Source organism: Delphinus delphis, chromosome 14 (assembly GCF_949987515.2).
Source record: "Delphinus delphis chromosome 14, mDelDel1.2, whole genome shotgun sequence".
NCBI lineage: Eukaryota > Metazoa > Chordata > Mammalia > Artiodactyla > Delphinidae > Delphinus > Delphinus delphis.
In genome coordinates, this window is record NC_082696.1 from 21,149,807 (window position 1) to 21,169,035 (window position 19,229).

The following is a 19,229-nucleotide window of genomic DNA, read 5'->3' on the forward strand; positions in this document are numbered from 1 at the left end:
ACTCTTTATATCTGCTGCTTTATTTATTTATTTTATTTTTTAAGAGCTCTGTGCTCTTAAGTTTTTTTTTCTTTAATGTCTCCTTTCTCCCTTTTGCCCAGTCCTTTTTCAGTTTTCTGTTAGTTCCTTTTCTTTTTTTCTGCTTCCTCTTCCTCTGAGGATGTGGTCCCTTACCTCTCACCTAACCAGGGCTGTGGAAACTCCACCCTCTGCTCTGATCCCCACAGCCAGGAAGGTCACAGGAAAGGAGACTTGATATATGACAGAGACCTCTTCTTCCTGAATTGGGCCTCCATGCACAGACACTAATTAGATCATTAAGTTTTCAGTGAAGACATTGAGAAGGAGAGAAATAGAAGGCAAGTGGATCGCACATTCTGATGCTTGGCTGTGTATCAGGGTCATAAAATTACCCGGGCCACCCACTCTCATCCAGAGAAAATGTGGCTCCTTTGTTTTGTTAGTAGTCAACCTGCTTGCCTTGCAGACCACCCAATTGCCCCCACCGCCCCAGCCCCCCACCAGTTGGTTGGTGAGCAAAATTGATTGTTCAATCTGGATTACAGGTAGACAAATCCCATAAATTAGCCTCTTTAGTAAATATTTAGGCTCCCCTTTGGGTAAAAAAGCTCAGTATCTCAGATGCTTCTCCATTCCCTGCTTCTCCCTAAGGTGGCAGGCTTAGCTGTTGTTCTCCAGGTGCTGGGAAGAAACATGGCATCCCTGCCCCTTCTGGTCTTCGGGTGCCAGTATTTGTCCTGTTGATGTTCCCAGATGAAGCCTGAAGCTGCTATAATTCATGATCTGGTCTCTGTCAGCCCACCTCAGCTCTCAGTGGTATGCTGGAGTCCTCTGAGATATGACTGTGAGCCCCAAATCCTTGGCACAGAGGCCCCAGGGAACCACTGGAGCCAGATTCCCTGTTAGGTTCTCTGCTACCTCTGGGTCCTGTCTGTATCACTGGAGTATCAAGGTCACCCAGGAAATCTACAAGCAGCCTCTCCTTCTGTCTAACAAGGCTCCATCTACTTAAATTTGCCTGTCAGCCTAAGAGGCTTCCTCTCAAGTCCTAAGTGGGAATCGGGAGAGAAATGCCCCTTCCCTTAGTCACCCCTTATTTATCTGACACATATAATAATAATAGTCTGTACTTAGATGAAGCTTAATATGTGCTTTGCGTGGTTTAATTCTCAGAACCCTATGAGGAAGATGTACTATTATCATTCACATCTAATAGGTGTGGCAACTGAGGCACAGGAAGGTTGAATGACTCCCTCAGGATCACAGAGCTCTGGAGTCGAGGGTGGAGCCAGAACGAGCATCCTGGTGGCCCAGCTGCAGAATCTGTCCTCTCAGACTCTGAGCTATGCTGCTCCCCTGCCTCCTCTGAGCCCCTTGGCCTCTTCCCTTCATTCCTCCTTCTACTCCCTGCCCCCAGGCCAGAAAAAGGAAGGATTTTATTTGCCCACGTCATATGCTCTCTCTACCCTGAAGCTGGTTTACTTACCATATAAAGAACGGCGTGGGTTTGGTTTGTTTTGAACACTTTTCTTCTGCGTTTCCAGAGGGCGGCTGTATAGTGATGTCACCCGTGAGGCGAACGTTTCATTCTCCCATTGTCCACTTCAGCGGAATTCTGGGAACTGCTGAGACTGGCTGGTGGCAGCCATCCAACTCCCATATGGAGATCCAGAATGTGTCCTCGAGAGCCTCACTCAGATATCAGCTCCACCCTCGGCAGCTCACTACATCCCGGAGGACATCAACAGCGTGACTGCATCCTCCGGCAGCAACAGAAATTGACCAAGCCTGGCTGGGCTGCCCTGTCCCACTGGGAGACCAGGAGCAGTGACCATGGTAAGCACCCCGCGTACCTGCAGCTGCCCAATGTGTGGCTGCCGGCCCTGGTGGCTCCACACTGATGCCCACCCGTTGCTGCAAGGGACAACTACTTTATCTTTCTACTTTCTTCACCTGGCACCTCCAGGTGACCTCAGACAAATAGGATGGGATCGGGGCTGCTTGACCGTGTTGCCCACTGGGGCCCAAGGTTCCCCAAGATGAGCCAAGCACACCTGGAGATGTATTGTTTCTCAGATATCTGGATCCTCTATCAAAACCTTTAATTACATAGTTTAAGCCTTAGGGTGGTGTGGTTCTATTGCTCAATTAGCAGTAGCTTTAAGTGTGAAGACTGCAGCTCTGTAAAGCATTATCACAGAAAGTGGGAAGCACCAGCTCTCCATCAGCGACCGTGTTCTAAAATGTTTCATAGATTTCATCCTTTTAGTCATTTAACAAGTATATTTTGAACAAATCTCTTCATTTCCAGACAGATCTATTTCTTATTCATTCCAAATTCTTTATCAAGGATTCCCCACCTGGCATTCTAGGATTCTTATGTGTCCTCAGGGCACTAAGGAAGGCCTTTCGTCTGTTTTCAGTATATCCTACAGAAATTGTACTTTTATGATAAGGTTGTAAAAATGTTCTTTGCCTTCAAGTGAAATGATAAATGACCCAGTGGCATTTATGCAGATCAGAAGGTCTGATTAGCACTCTTTAACTGAAATACATGGAAATGTAAATAACTTATTACATGATAAAAGAAATTGGTTTGGAAGATGGAAACATTCAGAAGGTGAGGTTCACACGTGCAAAGGATGCTTGATGAGAAGACAGGGCCCCACTACTGCCTTCTCACCATGGCTATGTCTACTGTCCCTCTGAGAGTTCACAGTCTCATGGTCACTGTGAAAAATGTCTTTTATGCTGATTATACAATTGTCTGTTTCAAGGGACATCAAGGCACAGTGACTAAAGGGCCATTTTTTTTTTTTTTTCAAATATGCCCTGGAGGTTCAGGGGCCACTGAGGTACTGGATCATTCTAGGATCAAAGACTGGATCATAAAAATTGTCACCCCACTTTATCACTAACTGGGGCTACTGCGATAGGTAATGATGTTCAGTGGATTCTCAGATCTCTCTCTTCCAGGAGACCCACAGCCTGGAAAGACTGGGGGCCCTTATGGCGGAGCTGTAGTTCTGGGAAGCCATTGACACTGCATCGAGAGGGTAAATGTCCTTATACCTGGGGTGACAAGTGGTTGCTGCCACTCCCATGTCTTTGCAGAGACAGGAGAATGAGGGCAACAACTACTTAGCGTCATTTCCTTCTTTAATACTTTAATAATACTTGTTAAAAGGAAACAAGCAGTCCCAAATGGAGTCAATTGTGCTAAACCCCACCAAGACTTAATACCTAACTCACTGTAGTTTCAGCCTCTCCCAGGAGTGGAATTTTAAATCAGTCCGTCTGAAACTTCCTGGTCCACACTAGGGAGGTAATCTGCCCTAGACCACCTGCATTCCCTTAAGGAAAGGTGACCTTACCTGAAATAATTCACTCTTTGAACTTCCTTGTCCCACCCTCTTTTTGCCCATAAAAATCTTCTATTTTGTACAACTCCTTGGATTGCCTTTCTACTTGCTAGATAGGATGCTGCCCTTTTATGAGTGGTTGAATAAAGCCAATTCAATCCTCAAATTCACTCCACTGAATTTTGTTTTTTGAACACACTCAATGATTAGAACCCTGATTCATTGAAGGACTTCAACAGACGTGCTGCTCCGTGCCAGGCTCTGCCGTAAATTCAGGACTACAGAAAGGCAGATCACTTCCTGTCCTTGGGATGCTCACACACAGCCTCATGGGAAATGAGATCTGTATCCTAGCTACAAGATAATCCATGGACTGCTATATTAGTGATTGGAATGAGATATTAATGGGAACACACAGGAGGGAGTAAAACGTCTGGGAGGGAAGGTGGTGACAGAAAGCTTCACAGAGGCACTGACATTTGAACTGGCCTATGGTAAAATGAGAGGCAGTTTTCTATGGGAGCAGATGGGGTGGGGATTCTGGCTCTACTCTGAAAGCATTTAAGAGGAGAAGACAATGAGCTTTTGATGACCTCCCTTTGAAACAGGAGGGAAGGCGGCAGGGCACAACCTTTAAAAGAAATGACATAGCCCTTGAGGATATGACAAAAACTGGTTAGACGCAGTTAGGCCCAAGATGGCGGAAGATTCGACTTCCAGTGGACCTTGAACCTCATTATACACTCATTGTAATAGATTATCATATACTAAATGACACACCCACAGGCACCATGACAGTTCCGAGGCTGACCATAAAAGGCCGAAAGTGGACGGTGGCCAAGTTCCTGGAAATCCTGGAAATCCCCGCCCCTCCCCCCAAATAGTTGGAATAATCCTCCCACTCATTAGCCTATGAAATTACCCAGCCAATAAAAACTAACCACCCCATATTCCAGGGCCTCTCACCTTCTGAGATGGCCCACACTTTGCCTGTGGAGTGTGTTTCTCCCAGGGCCACTCTCGCCTTTTAAAATGGGCCGCATTCTGTCTATGGAACGTGTATCTCTCTAAATAAAACAACTTCTTACCTATCACTTTGCCTCTCGCTGAATTCCTTCTGCACAGAGACATAAAGAATCCGAGATTCAGAAAGTCCTGAAACCTACTGTGCGATTTCAATTAAAAGACAGTGGGTTCAAGTCCCGATCTGAGCTTTGGCTGGTTTTGAAGCCCATCTGAGCTGTGCAGTTTCACCTTGATTAATCATTCCAAGTTTCTGCCTTCTTTCCCAAGCCAGCAGATTTTTTTTTAAAGGAACATTTATTTATTTATTTATGGCTGCGTTGGGTCTTTGTTGCTGCGTGCGGGCTTTGTCTAATTGCAGCGAGCAGGGGCTACTCTTCATTGTGGCTTTTCATTGCGGTGGCTTCTCGCTGCGGAGCATGGGCTCTAGGTGCGTGGGCTCAGTAGTTGTGGCATGCGGGCTCAGTAGTTGCGGCGGACAGGCTTAGTTGCTCCCCGGCATGTGGGATCTTCCCAGACTAGGGCTTGTTGGCAGGCAGATTCTTAACCACTGCGCCATCAGGGAAGTCCCACCAGCAGATTTCTTAAACATTCGTTTCACTGGTTTCACCTGTCTTAGATCACTTTGTTTTCTACTGCAGTGGTTTTCAAAGTTTGATGTTCAGACCAGCAAAATCAGCATCACCTTGAACTTGGTTAGACATGCAAATTCTGGGGCTCCAACCTGCATTGCAAACTCCTGGAATTTCACCTGATACAGACTCAAGGTTGACAGCCACAGTTCTAAACACACCCAGGACTCTGGGGAGTGGGAGTGGGGTGTAAAATGCAGAGGCTGAAAAGGATCTGGGTTTTTCGGTGCCACCGGCCAGGGAGGGGTTGGACGACCCGGCTGAGGTTCCCGCCTTGGGATCCAGGTCCACGGTTCCACCCAGGCTGGTCTCTAGCGTCTCCTCTGGCGGTTTCTAGAAGGAGCTGGAGGTTGAGGGGAGAGGTGCTCCCACAGGTCCCTGAACCAGACTCGTTTTTTCTCTCCCAAGCGGATTGACTAGGAGGCTTAGCTGAGCAGCCTCAGGGCTGGCTTTGGGGTAATACTGGCGTCCTTAGTTTTGCAAGTGAGCGATGCAGGCCTCCTGTGGTCGTTCTGTTCCGGCGCCGGGACCGCGGCCACTCCCATCCCAGAGAGGAGGGTGCCTTTCTCCTAGGACAGCTTGGTCAGGTGACCTTGGCGGCTCTTACTCAGCCAGGGACCCGGAAGGACGAGGGATCAGGAGGCCGCGCGCGTGCGGGCAGGACGGCGGGCGCGGGGCCATGAGGTCCCCGAAGCTGCCTGGGCTCGTACTCTCGCTGCTGCTGCTGCTGCCGCCGCCGGGTCCAGTTGGCGGCGCCGCGCGCTTCGACCCCACCTGGGAGTCCCTGGATGCACGCCAGCTGCCCGCCTGGTTCGACCAGGCCAAGTTCGGCATCTTCATCCACTGGGGCGTGTTCTCCGTGCCCAGTTTCGGGAGCGAATGGTTCTGGTGAGTGCACCTCCCTCCGTCTCCTCTGACCCCGCTTTGCACCCCACTGGCCTCCAGCCACGACCCAGATCCCAGCCTATGGCGGTTTGTTTTGCCCCCTAGTCAGTTTCACCTCCCGCTGTTTTAGCGGTGTTTAGCATTTCCGGGTGTTAAATGAATAATTTACTGTGTAAGTGGTTCGTGCTGGGTGAACACCGAATTTTTCTTCCGTGTGACTGCAAGAGTTGTCAGACAACTGATGTGACTGGCTTCTCAGCTTCTTGATAGCTGCACTTATCAAGTTGTAGTTATCACTCTGTAGCCACCGAATGACTAAGACAGCAGGAAAGTAATCGACTGTGTGGGGTCATAATGTGAAGCGTGAGCCTAAACTGCCGTCCTTGTCCTTAGAGAATCAGACACCTTGTCCCGTCGCTGTTCTGCTGCTACCTGTCAATTTTTAGTTGTTCTGCCATGAAGTATGATTTAAACATAAATTCATGGGTATGTGAGACTTCTGTTCCTTTGGGCATTCACTGGCTCTTTAATGTTAAAATGTTACCACGTGTGGCTCAAGAAACAAAAAGTTCTAGAATGTTTACCCTAAAAAACCCCAATTATTAATAGACTGCTATGTGGAAAGTGCTGCACAAAAAATTGCTCTGTAGCTTTTACCTTGAGATCTATGTAAAAATGTGCATGTAATCCCTTACAACTTTGCAGTGTCTCACATACTTTCCTGATTAAATACCTGAGGTATTTTAAGTTCTTCAAGATAGAAATGGTATATATATATATATATATATATATATATATATATATATATAGTATACATATATAATATATTCCTAGTGAAATAAGAAAATAAACAATGAGTATTTAAACCTGCTTTATACTATATAGTGTACAACAAATTTAATATATACAATATATTTTAGATACGTCAACTGAAAAAAAATACCCTATGTGAGAGTTGTGAATTAAGTTTTATTTGGGGCAAAATGAGGACTGAAGCTTGGGAGACAGCCTCTCAGAGAGCTCTGAGGAGCTGCTCTGAAGAGGTTGGGGGGAGAGATCAGTATATATGTGACTCTGGCGAAGGCGGATACGTGCAATCAAGCACACATTTTGGCAGAAGGTTACCGCTAGTCACGAGAAGGGTGCTGCTAGTCACGAGAAGGTTACCGCTAGTCACGAAAAGGGTGCTGCTAGTCACAAGGAGAAGATTCTCCCTTATGATTTTAGTGCTTTTCTAGATATGAGAAGATGCAAGAATTTGGGCTCATAAAATCTCCTGAAAATATCTAATTATCTGAAGGGCTGTTCTGCCAGTTTCTCCCAGAGCACAGAGTGCCTCATTCCTCATCTCCACCTTGAACTCCTCCCAGGGTGTGATGAAGGTCAGTGACTTCAGTGGCTAGCGACTTCATTCTTATAGAACCAGATGGCAAGTGACAATTTCTAGTTGGCAGATACAATACAGAGTATAAACTATATATTGTATTAACGTTATACTATAAACATTGTACCACTTTCTATAAAGAGACTTTCTGCAACCAGTAACTCTTCTTATTCAGTTAGGCCAGTTGATGTAAAAGAACTGTATAAACTATGGAGTACTATTCATATACTCTTTTGGAATCAACTTCAAAACCAAGGGACTCTTTCTTCCCATAACTTGTATTACCAAATATATTTGCTTCAGGATGTTATAAATCTTTCTTTGCAAGTTTTGTGCTGTGAGGCATTTTGAGTTTAGTTTTGAAATGTTTCAGATTAGCAAGGTACATCAATTAACAGATTTTTTCCTCTTAAGATATAATAAATTATACTTTAATTTGCCATTTTGTTCAACTGGGAAGATTAGGTAAATATACATTTGGTGCTGGGAGAGGATTTGATTGTTAACTGAAACTAGTGCTCTGTGCAAAACAGCTAGTTTTGAGTCATCTTATTCTTTGTAATGGTTAACTTTTTATTTTCTACAAATGAACACAAAGTTGTTTGTTTTGACCTAGGACAATAAAGATAATTCTCATACAAAACAGAGTATATTTTTGATGGTCTGGAAGTGCAATAACCCTGTGGAAGATTCTTTAATTATCTATAGTTTCCCTTTGTGTCCCCTCTAAATCTCTGCTCCCCACCCCAATTTGTCCTGGAGCCATCAACAGTAGAGATGGGTATATCTGACTGTCCTTAATGGCAGTTCGAAACCAAATATAAATTATGGGCTGTTTACTGTAGGTGCCTCTTCTCATCTCTATTAGTATGAAATTTGAGAAGTGACTCTAGACTATAATAGAGAATGCAAGTTCAAATTAGATGTGTTAGGAAAAAATAGAAATCTCTTATCTTTTAACTTTCTGACTGTCCCAGTTTCTCTTTTGTAGTTCGATTTAAAATGTAAAAATGCATCATGTATCAATTAGGATACTTTCACTTCAAGGTATAGAAAACCCAAATAAAAGGTTTAACAATAGGGGTTTGTTACTCTACATAATGAGAAATTTAGAGGTAGTTGGCTCATTGATGAAATCAAAGACCTAAGCTTTCTGTCATCCTCAGCCTGTTGACTTGTCCTGTCATGGTCACATGATGGTGGACAGGCATCACTTCATACAACCTTGTCCGAAGGCAAGTTGTATCTCTTTCTATTAGAGAGGAAACCATTCCCAGAATCTCCCAAGTTGGCTTCCCCTCAAGTTCCATTGGCCAGCTTGGGTCAGGTTTCCATGTGGTAGGTGTGATGGAAACTGGGAAAGTATGTATCTGACTCTTGGGCAGGTAAAGAATAGTGCCTGTGACATATTATGTCCTTCAGTGAAGGCTTCTCAGTGGGATGAACCTCCTGATCATCTTTGGGGACGTAATGCTGATTATGGATTTACTCATCCCTTAGAAACACTCTTATGAAAGGAGTGGTGGAAGGAAGAGTAGAAGATGGGTCAGAGATGGGGCCTGCATCTATTTCATGAGCATAATATTACTGCCATATTTATCTAAAAATTATGTTTTCGATGTTGTTTTCCTCCTGAAGCTTTGCTTAGGCAGTTTAGGCCCCATTGCTCAGAAACCATGCATATAACCAGTGACTCAGAAACCATGCATATAACCAGTGACTCCTTGAAGGCTGAGTCAATATAGTAAAATAACAGCATCTTCTTAATTTTACTGTCATCTCCTCCCCCACTTGTTCTCTGCTAGTGAATATAATACATTTGTGTTACGCTTTATGTGCTTTGTCTTCTTTTGAAGCCTTCATCACTTATGTTACAAAGGACTAACTATGTAAAGATACTACATGTTGCAATTTAAAAGTGAAGAATTAAGAGCAAATGGGTGGCTGTGTTGTCTGGAATGTTCAGGTTGATGAGCTGAGTGGAGTTCACAGAGGGATAGATGGAAGACTATGGAAGTTTACATAAGCTTTCTTTAAGGTGAAGTCAAACTAAATGGGGAAGTGAGGAAGAGAATCTTGGTAATATGTGAGTAAGGGGGATTTAGTAAAGGGAGCTGGGGCAGTTACAGGTGACCCTTGAACGACACAGGTTTGGTCCACTTTTATGTGGATTTTTTTCAATAAATATACACTTGGCCCTCTATATTCGAGGATTTCACATCTCTGGACTCAACCAACCTCAGATGGAAATTTTCATCCACGGTTGCTTTAATCCACAGATGCCGAAACTGTGGATATGGAGGGCTGACTGTATTGGCTGACTGGGCTGGCCAAAAAGTTCCTTCAGTTTTTAAGTAAAAATAAAAGACACATTTTTCATTTTTACCAATAACTTTATTGAACAACATATTCACTGTTTTGTTCCACTACCTTCTGCCATTTTTCAGGCAACTTCATAATTCCATCTTCCCCAAACTTTTTATCTTTTTGAGCAAAGAACTGTTCCAGGTGCCTTTTACAGTCTTCCAGGGAATCGAAATTTTTTCCATTAAGAGAATTTTGTAAAGACTGAAATAAATGGAAATCTGAAGGTGCAATGTCTGGTGAATATGGCGGATGAATCAGAACTTCCCAGCCAAGCCGTAACAGTTTTTGCCTTGTCATTAAAGAAACGTGTAGTCTTGAGTTATCCTGATGGAAGATTATGCATTTTCTGTTGACTAATTCCAGACGCTTTTCGTAGAGTGCTGCTTTCAGTTGGTCTAATTGGGAGCAGTACTTGTTAGAATTAATCGTTTGGTGTTCTGGAAGGAGCTCATAATAGAGGACTCCCTTCCAATCCCACCATATATACAACATCACCTTCTTCAGATGAAGACTGGCCTGTGGTGTGGTTGGTGGTGGTTCAATTCGCTTGCCCCACGATCTCTTCCATTCCACATCATTGTACAGTATCCACTTTTCATTGCCCATCACAATTTGTTTTAAAAACGGAACATTTTCTTAATGTTTAAGTAGAGAATTGCATGCGGAAATATGGTCAAGAAGGTTTTTTTCGCTTAACTTATGTGGTACCCAAACATCAAAGTGATGAACATAACCAAGTGCAAATGATTTTCAATGCTTGATTTGGATATTTTGAGTATGTCAGCTATCTCCCGCGTGGTATAATGTTGATTGATCTCAATTAATGTCTCGATTTGATCACTATCAACTTCAACTGGTCTACCTGAGAGTGGATCATCGTCCAGTGAGAAATCTCCAGCATGAAACTTCGAAAACCACTTTTGATACATTCAATCACTCACAGCACCTTCTCCATACACTGCACACATCTTTTTTTGTGTTTCAGTCGTTTTTTTACCTTTCTTGAAATAATAAAACATAATATACCAAACATGTTTCTTTTTTCTTCCATCTTTAATATTAAAATGTCTACACAAAAATTCACCAATTTTGATAAGTTTTTTTTTAAATGCACGCTGATATGACAGCTGTCACAATACAATCTAATTGTTTTGAATGAAGTTAAAGACAAGTGGTACTAGAGCCATCTTACAGAAGAAAACAAACGAACTTTTGGCCAACCCAATACTATGCCATTTTATATAAGGGACTTGAGCACCCACAGATTTGGGTATCTGCTGAGGCTCCTGGGACTAATCCCCGATGGATACTGAGGGATAACTATATCTCAGATGTTTATGTGAATGCTACTTACATGCTGTTTCCTTCATCCCCTTAGGTGGTATTGGCAAAAGGAAAAGTTACCGAGTTATGTGGACTTTATGAAAAATAATTACCCTCCTGATTTCACATACGCAGATTTTGGACCACTGTTTACAGCAAAATTTTTTGATGCAAACCAGTGGGCAGATATTTTACAGGCTTCTGGTGCCAAATACGTTGTCTTAACTTCCAAACATCATGAAGGTAAGTACAACATTTGCAAAAACTCACAGTGGTTATGAAATGTAAAGTAGTTCTTTTGGACCAAGAAACTAAAGCAAGGTCATCCACATGAAATCAGAGTTTTCTCTTAGGAGCAATCATAAGTGCTTGCAGCGTAAGAGACCATGTGTTCCACCCAGTTAAGAAGCATTATGTATGCAGAAAGATCATACCCTCCACATGACAGAGAAAAAATGGAAACTGATCACATTTTTTTATATGCATATTTAACAATTTCCAAGTAATCCAAGATTTGATTTGAAGCTATTTGAAATGGGAAGTGGGTTGCAGGTCAAAGTTTACACTTGGAATTGCATTCTTCCTTTCTTTCCACCTTTGTAATGCATTCTGGGAAGGCACCCAGGGGATTATTTTGCTGTAGTTTTGCATCATGACGGACATACAAGGTTGTGCTTTTGGCCAACTCTTATATGGCCCAATTGAGGACAGTTTGCTAGTGATGAAAATGACGCAGGTCACCTGGAAGGAACAGGATTATGGAGCTGTAGTGGTGCCCAGAAATATCAGAGATGGTGGAGGAATATGTAAAGGAAACACAGTGGTTGTATTAGGGTTCTTCAGAGAAACAGAACTAATAAGCAGTATAATATATAGAAAGGTTTATCATAAGAAATTGACTCACGCAACTATGGAGGCTGAGAAGTCTAGACCCAAGAGAGCCAGTTGTATTGTTCCAGTATGAGTCCAAAGGCCTGAGAACCAGGAGAGTGGATGATTTAGGTTCCTGTCCAAGTATGAATGCAAAGGCAGGAGAAGACTGATGTCTCAGCTCAAAGACATGCAGAGAAAAGAATTCTTTCTTAATCAGCCTCTTATTCTGTTTAGGCAGGCCTTCAGTGGATTAGATGAGGCCCACCACTGGGGGAGGGCAATCTGCTTTACTCAGTCTACCTATTCAAATGTTAATTTCATCTAGAAACACCCAGGAACATATCCCGAATGATGTTTAACCAAATATCTGGGCACCCAGTGGCCCAATCACGTTGACACATAAAATTACCATCATAGTAATCTTCCACTAATAGGATAGATTCCACCCATTACCATTCCAGTATCTATAAGATCAAAGAAGCATCAGCAAATTATTATTGTTCCAACAGCATGTTAATAATTAGACAATTTGTTTGCATAACCATCTTTGCCTTGGAATAAAAAATTTTCCCTCATTATTTTCCCCAGGGGTGGGTAGGGGATTAGAAGGGAAGAACCAAAACCCAAAATAAGGAATTATCTTAGAATATTTTTCCCATTGGCCACATTCTAGTGGCTTAATGATTTTCTCCTATAGATGTTTCTCAGGCTGAGATGGATATTTATAAAGCGTATTTGCTTGTGAACATGTTGATTTCCTGATGCCTAGGAATTTCTCCAAGCTGCATGGCACAAGGTATTACATAGTGAGCTTATTTAAAAACAAAACAAAACAATCTTAATCACATTGTGAGGACAGATGATGTAGCCCACATTTATCAACTCTCTAGGACTCATATTGTTGGACATTTTCATGCTTATGGGAGAGACCCTGCTGAGCCTGGCTAGGCGGGAAGACCACTGTGTGAGCTTCTGGTGGTGCTACTGAACCGAATACCCATGTGGTTTTAGCACCGCCAGACATTAGGGTCTGTCAAGTTGAAACATTTTGAATAAGACTTTAAATATCATCAGCAATGCTTTGAAGTTTACCACAAACATCTTTAGAACCAGTGTGAGCTCTTTTAAAAGTTTCTTCAAAATGAATCCAGAGTGTGTCCATCTTAGTCTTGTCCTAATTTACAAGAGTAAAGTGTTGCACCAAAGCACCTTACTTATGTCTGTTCTCAAAGATTCTTTTAGATTTTAGTGGGACAGCAACAATGTATTTATGTTCCTAGGTGCCAACTAAACATTTTGAGGCTTTTTAAATTATTTCTTAAGTATTTCAGTTTATATAGGGCTTCTATGGTTTTTATATAGAACAACCAGCAATCTAAATGCAAATTCCTTTTAAAATATGAATTATTTCAAAGTGCTTATGTAAAGGCAGACATTCTTCTTACCTATTTAGTTGGTAGGTAATTCACTTTTAGGTAATTTAAAGCACGACATCCAAGCTTATGATTTTAGAGTAGGATGAGATTACAAATGGTGGGTACATTGCAAAGTACAGAACTACTGGGGACTAGTACCCCACCCCCACCTTGATAAAATGAATAATGAGGGTAAAGGACACTTACTACTATACATGGACACCAGTGTTCTAAGAATCATACTATAACAAAATAAATAATCCTAAAACCAGGGAATATACTTTAATTTTTGGTTTAGAAGACAAATAAGAATCTTGCAGGAGTGCATCTCAGGATCTTCACTGTAAGCAGTAACAGTCATTGTTTAGCATGATAGATACGGAAGGTGTTCCTGTCTTAGCTGTGATCGCTAATGTTGATTGCTGATTTTGTGCTAGACCCTGTGCTAGCCATTGGCTGAGGATATAGCAGGGGACACTGCAGACATGATGCTGTCCCTCAAGGAGCTTATAGTCTAAGAGGGAGAATACAGGAGATAGATCAGACTATACAGACTTTATGGGGAACCCTGAGAGTTGCTTTTAAAAATCTTGGTTCTACTTTGTTTAAATTCTCATTTGTTTCTTGTATGAAAGCAAAATGTATACTATGGAAAAAAACTGCCATAAAGCAGTTGTTTGTGGAAACAGTGATTTATGTATTACGTGTACTGCCTATGTGATTTGAAAGCTTTCTTTTTGTTTTTTTTGGCTGCACTGCGCAGCTCGTGGTATCTTAGTTCCCCAACCAGGGATCGAACCCATGCCCTTGGCAGTGAAAGCTCAGAGTCCTAAGCACTGGATCGCCAGGGAATTCCCCCTATGTAATTTGTTTTGGTGTTTGTATATGTGGAAATTTACTAAAACAATTGATATGCTTACAAGCTTTTTAATATAATGTTTCAGGCTTCACCTTGTGGGGCTCAGAGCGTTCGTGGAACTGGAATGCTGTAGATGAGGGGCCGAAGAAGGACATTGTCAAGGAACTTGCAGTAGCTGTTAGGACCAGGACTGACCTGCGCTTTGGACTGTACTATTCCCTTTTTGAATGGTTTCATCCGCTCTTCCTTGAGGATGAATCCAGCTCATTCCAGAAACAACAATATCCACTGTCTAAGATGCTGCCCGAGCTCTACGAGTTAGTGAACCAGTATCAGCCTGAGGTCCTGTGGTCAGATGGTGATGGAGGGGCCCCAGATACCTACTGGAACAGCACAGTCTTCCTAGCATGGTTGTACAATGAGAGGTGTGTGTGTTATTAGATTGCTGTTGTGACCTTAAACATTCCTACTACATGTATAAAATTTTAATTCCCTTGCTTCTTGAAATATGTCCTTTCAGGCTCATTTGTGACATGGGGGAGGAAATCATTGTAAATAATGCTCATTAGATATATCAATATTTACTCAGAATAATCAAGAGTTACAAATCAGGAGTCAAATACAACTCAATAGTCTGATTTTGAAATCAGACTAAACGTCACAGGATCAATAACTTTGAAGACATTAATTTTGTGGGTCCTCATTTTCATCTTCTATTCTGGGACAACTCTATTTATTCATCACTGTTTCTGATGATGTGCTTTTCAATTCCTCTAATTGCTTCTTTTCATCCTCATACATTTGATAATCTTTGCTGCTCAGACAGTGTCACCCTTGTTTGTCTCCTCTTTTCCCTCATCGTCAGCATTTCACCTCTTCCTGTTCTCTCCTATTGCTTTCTAGCATGTTCCAAGCTACCCCATTAGAAGAGGAAGTTCTGACTGAGCTCCTTGATAAGGCTTACACTATATGGAGCAAAGTTATATTTGTAACTAGAAAGTACTTGGTATCATGCTAGGAGGTCAGGGAGTGTCCTGCTTGTGTTCTCTGGGCCCACAAAGGGCACACATACAAATACTCTGGAGAGCTCTTGATATGTAACTGCAGTTTCTCTAGGTACTCCTTCCAAAAGGAAATATGGGGAACCCTCCACTTCAATTTGTGAACCAAACGATCCCCTCTAAGTGGAGAAGTACAGGAGGTACCAACTGCTATGATGAATAAGGTAGCGGGGGTATTTCATGCTACAGTGAATTCCATGATAACGGTCAACTTTCCTGAGGTTTTTCAATATTAGGCACAATTGTAAGAGAAAGAAAGGCTAGAATATATGTAGGAGATTATTCAGTCATAGGTGAGAAGAATGTCTTGACTGTAAGTTCAATTTTAGCTACCATTCACAATATGGAGGCAGGGAGGAGAACCTTCAAATAATAGTAAAATACTCTTATAAGTGCTATGTGTGCTGGGCACTGGGCTATGTGTTTTACATAAATTAGTTCTGTTCTAATAATAGATGAGGAAATTGATTATTCAGAAGAGTTAGGTAACTTGCTGTGGGACAGCGAACTTAGAAAGTGACAGGCCAGGACTACAATCTCCCCAGGTCTATTTGACTTCAAAACCGTGGGCTTTGTATTATATTCCACTACGGTTATTTTCCAGGAGTGAATTTCAGTCAGACCTCTTTTCAGTGACACTGCTTTTGTGTAAAAATTTTTTACTTTTTGTTTAAAAAAAAAAATCATCCTTTTCATTTCAGCCCAGTTCGGGACACAGTGGTCACCAATGACCGTTGGGGAGCTGGTAGCATCTGTAAGCACGGTGGCTACTATACCTGCAGTGATCGTTATAACCCAGGACATCTTTTGCCACATAAATGGGAAAACTGCATGACAATAGACCAGTTTTCCTGGGGCTATAGGAGGAATGCTGGAATCTCTGACTATCTTACAATTGAAGAATTGGTGAAGGTACAGTAAAATGTCTGGTGACCATTATGGTAGCACTTGTAATAGTGTAGGTGTATGAGAATTATTTTTTCTAAATTGTATAGCTCAGCGGTCTATAACACAGGACATTACTCTTTTTTCTGTGTGTATTCTCCTAGATAGTGGCTATATATATATGTCTAAGTCCATAAATACCACATGTTAACACATTCAGGATGGAATTGTTTTCTTTCTCTAAGAACTATATTTATTCTTAATTTTTTAGCAACTTGTAGAAACAGTTTCATGTGGAGGAAATCTTTTGATGAATATTGGGCCCACAAAAGATGGCACCATTTCTGCAATTTTTGAGGAGCGATTAAGGCAAATGGGGACCTGGCTAAAAGTCAATGGAGAAGCCATCTATGACACCCATGCTTGGAGATCCCAGAATGACACTGTCACCCCAGAGGTATGGTAAGTACTATTAGATAGAGGAAGGCATTTAACATTTCTCAGAGGTAAAGAGAAAAGTAAACTAAAAAAGGAAATGGGATGAATGCCCACCTACACAAAACACTTTCTTTACTTACTCTACAAGAAATTAGAATATTTTAAAACACATTATTTATCAAATTGAGCTGAAATCATCTCTAGATTCCTCCAAACAGTGGACAGATTTCAGGGAAAAATATTCAGCTCTTACAAAAATTGTAGGCCATTCAGAAAAATGAAAAAAAAAAAAATGCTGAGTGGTTAATCCAAAAGAGACTTCAGGTTTAGTCAGGTAAATTCTAACTTTTGCAGGTGTTACATCGCACCAAATTAGCAGGAGGTGCAGAAGGGCAGAAAAAATATTAAAAATCTGCAAAAATAACAGCATTATTTAAATTGATTAAAAATCTTGTACCTTGTTCCTATTATTCTAATAAATCTAAACCTGAAGTTTCTTTAAAATTATCTTAACTGGCTAACTTTTCTTTTAACTAGTATCTCCTGTAAAAGCCTTGCCGCAGGTTCTGTCTGAGCTTTGGAAAGTTCTGTGGGCCAATGAGTCAGACTCTGCAAATATGGTGGTTTCTGATGTGCGGTCTTAACATATATAAATAAGAGTAGCATTAGTGAAGCTCTAAAAATTCACCTTATGTTGCCACCAAAGTGAGTACAGCCTGATCAAGTATATATCAAAAGATTAGACTAAATAATCTTCCTTGAACTTATGACTTAAATTGTCAGTTCATTGAAGGAAATAAAGTAAGGCAGTCTACACAGAAGCAACTGACTATAGAATTTTAGAATGCCGGGTCTGGGAGAAGCCACAATAAGAACTCAGAACCAATCTTTCATTTTACAGAGGCTAGTTTAAATTGGGTTTTAGAATTTGCTTCTGTGTTTGTATTTGACCATGAGGGTGTCGGATCTGGGATTTGACAATGGTTAACCATTATTCCATTACATTTTCTTTCAATAAGTAAAGATAAAAGCCAAGCTACTTATTAGCAAGACCTATAAAGCCGTAGCCTGGCTCCGCTGCACCGAGCCCAGTGGCTTGCCATCCCTGCCTTACCAGAGGAGCTCTCTCCCCGCAGGTTCATCACCTGTGCTTCCCTCCTTGCTGCATCTTTAGATAACTATCTAGACTCCCAGGGCGATCCTTGAAATCCTTTGACACTTTAGCCCTGGCTCACTGTTACTGTCCCCAGAACTACGCTTCACATAATTCTTAGTGATTTTAATGTCAATATTCACAGCTCTTCTAATCTGCTGGCCCCTCAGTTCCGGTACCTCCTCCCTTCTAGGGATCCTTTCCCCTTCTGTTGGTCGTACCTTAGACCTTGTATTTCCAATAATTGTACTCCTTCTATGCTCTCAGTCTGAAGCATTCCATTGTCTAACTCCCACCTCTTATATTTTAGCTCACTTCAGCTTCCAAAGGGATCTGCCGCCTTTAATTCTGTCACTTTTTCTCTTCCTCCTGCCTCAACCCTCTCATGTCTTTTCTTTTTCCTTATCCAGGTCAGGTTCTATGCATCACTCCAGTGCATCCACCCTCAACTCCTTAACTCTCTCTCCCTCTGTCGTACTCATTAAAACTCAGCTTTGATTAAACTCAGCTCTACTTATTCCATATCTACCCCTGTGTAGCTAAATGTGACTAGAAACACACACACACACACACACACACACACACACACACACACACACACACACACACACACAATGTCAAATGCTCTCGCTTTTGGCTTTAAAGCAAACCCGTGTATCCTGGATCCCATCCCAGATTATCCACTCAAGGATATTGTTCTAGCAATTCTCCCCGTTTGCTCCTCATCTTCAATTTCCCCTCTTTGTTAGATCCTTTCCTATCAGCATAAAAACCTGTTTTGGTTTTTTTCATCTTGAACTCTTTCCATCCTACTTAGATCTCCAGCTACTTTCCCATTTCTCTACTTTCCTTTATAGTAGAACATCTTGAAAGAATGTTTTTTACTTGCTATCTCCAGTTTCTTGCTCCAGTTTTCCTCTTTTTTAAAAAAACTTATTTATTTATTTATGTATATTTTTGGCTGTGTTGGGTCTTCGTTGCTGCACGCGGATTTCTCTAGTTGCGGTGAGTGGGGGCTACTCTTCGCTGCAGTGCACAGGCTTCTCATTGCGGTGCTTCTCCTGCTGCGGAGCACAGGCTCTAGGCACGCGGGCTTCAGTAGTTGTGGCGCACAGGCTCTAGAGTGCAGGCTCAGTAGTTGTGGCGCACAGACTTAGTTGCTCCACTGCACGTGGGATCTTCCTGGACCAGGGCTTGAACCCTTGTCCCCTGCATTGGCAGGAGGGCTCCCAACCACTGCACCACCAGGGAAGCCCTCCAGTTTCCCTCTTAAACTCACTCTGGTCAGATTTCCACCCCACACTCTATAAAATCACTGTTATCCAGGTCCACAGGAACCTCTCCCTCACTGGGTCAGTCGCGGTCCCTATCATCTGAGCTTACTGTCAGCATTTGCCCCAGGTGATGGCTGTCTCTGTCTTCACTGTGCCTGTTGGCCATTCCTTCTTAGTCTCCTTTGCTGGTTCCACCTCAAGTCCCCGACCACTAAACCTTGAAGTGCCCTGAGGCTCAGCCCTTGGACTTCTATTCTTTATCTTAATTCCCCAG

At 42.2% G+C, this 19,229-nt stretch overlaps 1 protein-coding gene across 4 annotated transcripts in view; it reads left to right on the forward strand.

The window, feature by feature from the left end:
* Positions 1-5,513: 5,513 nt before the first annotated feature.
* FUCA2 (alpha-L-fucosidase 2) overlaps positions 5,514-19,229 on the forward strand; it is a 57,215-nt gene continuing 43,499 nt past the window's right edge. For 2 of the 4 annotated variants that reach the window (XR_009521904.1, XM_060029863.1), the window contains exons 1-5: positions 5,514-5,926; positions 11,053-11,240; positions 14,230-14,569; positions 15,907-16,117; positions 16,362-16,552. Coding sequence is in view for 3 of the 4 variants with exons in the window: in XM_060029863.1 (XP_059885846.1) it covers positions 5,529-5,926; positions 11,053-11,240; positions 14,230-14,569; positions 15,907-16,117; positions 16,362-16,552 (1,328 nt within the window). In the remaining variant the exon portion in view is untranslated. The remainder of the gene's footprint in view (positions 5,927-11,052; positions 11,241-14,229; positions 14,570-15,906; positions 16,118-16,361; positions 16,553-19,229) is intronic. The other 2 variants (XM_060029865.1, XM_060029864.1) reach the window with 1 other exon arrangement.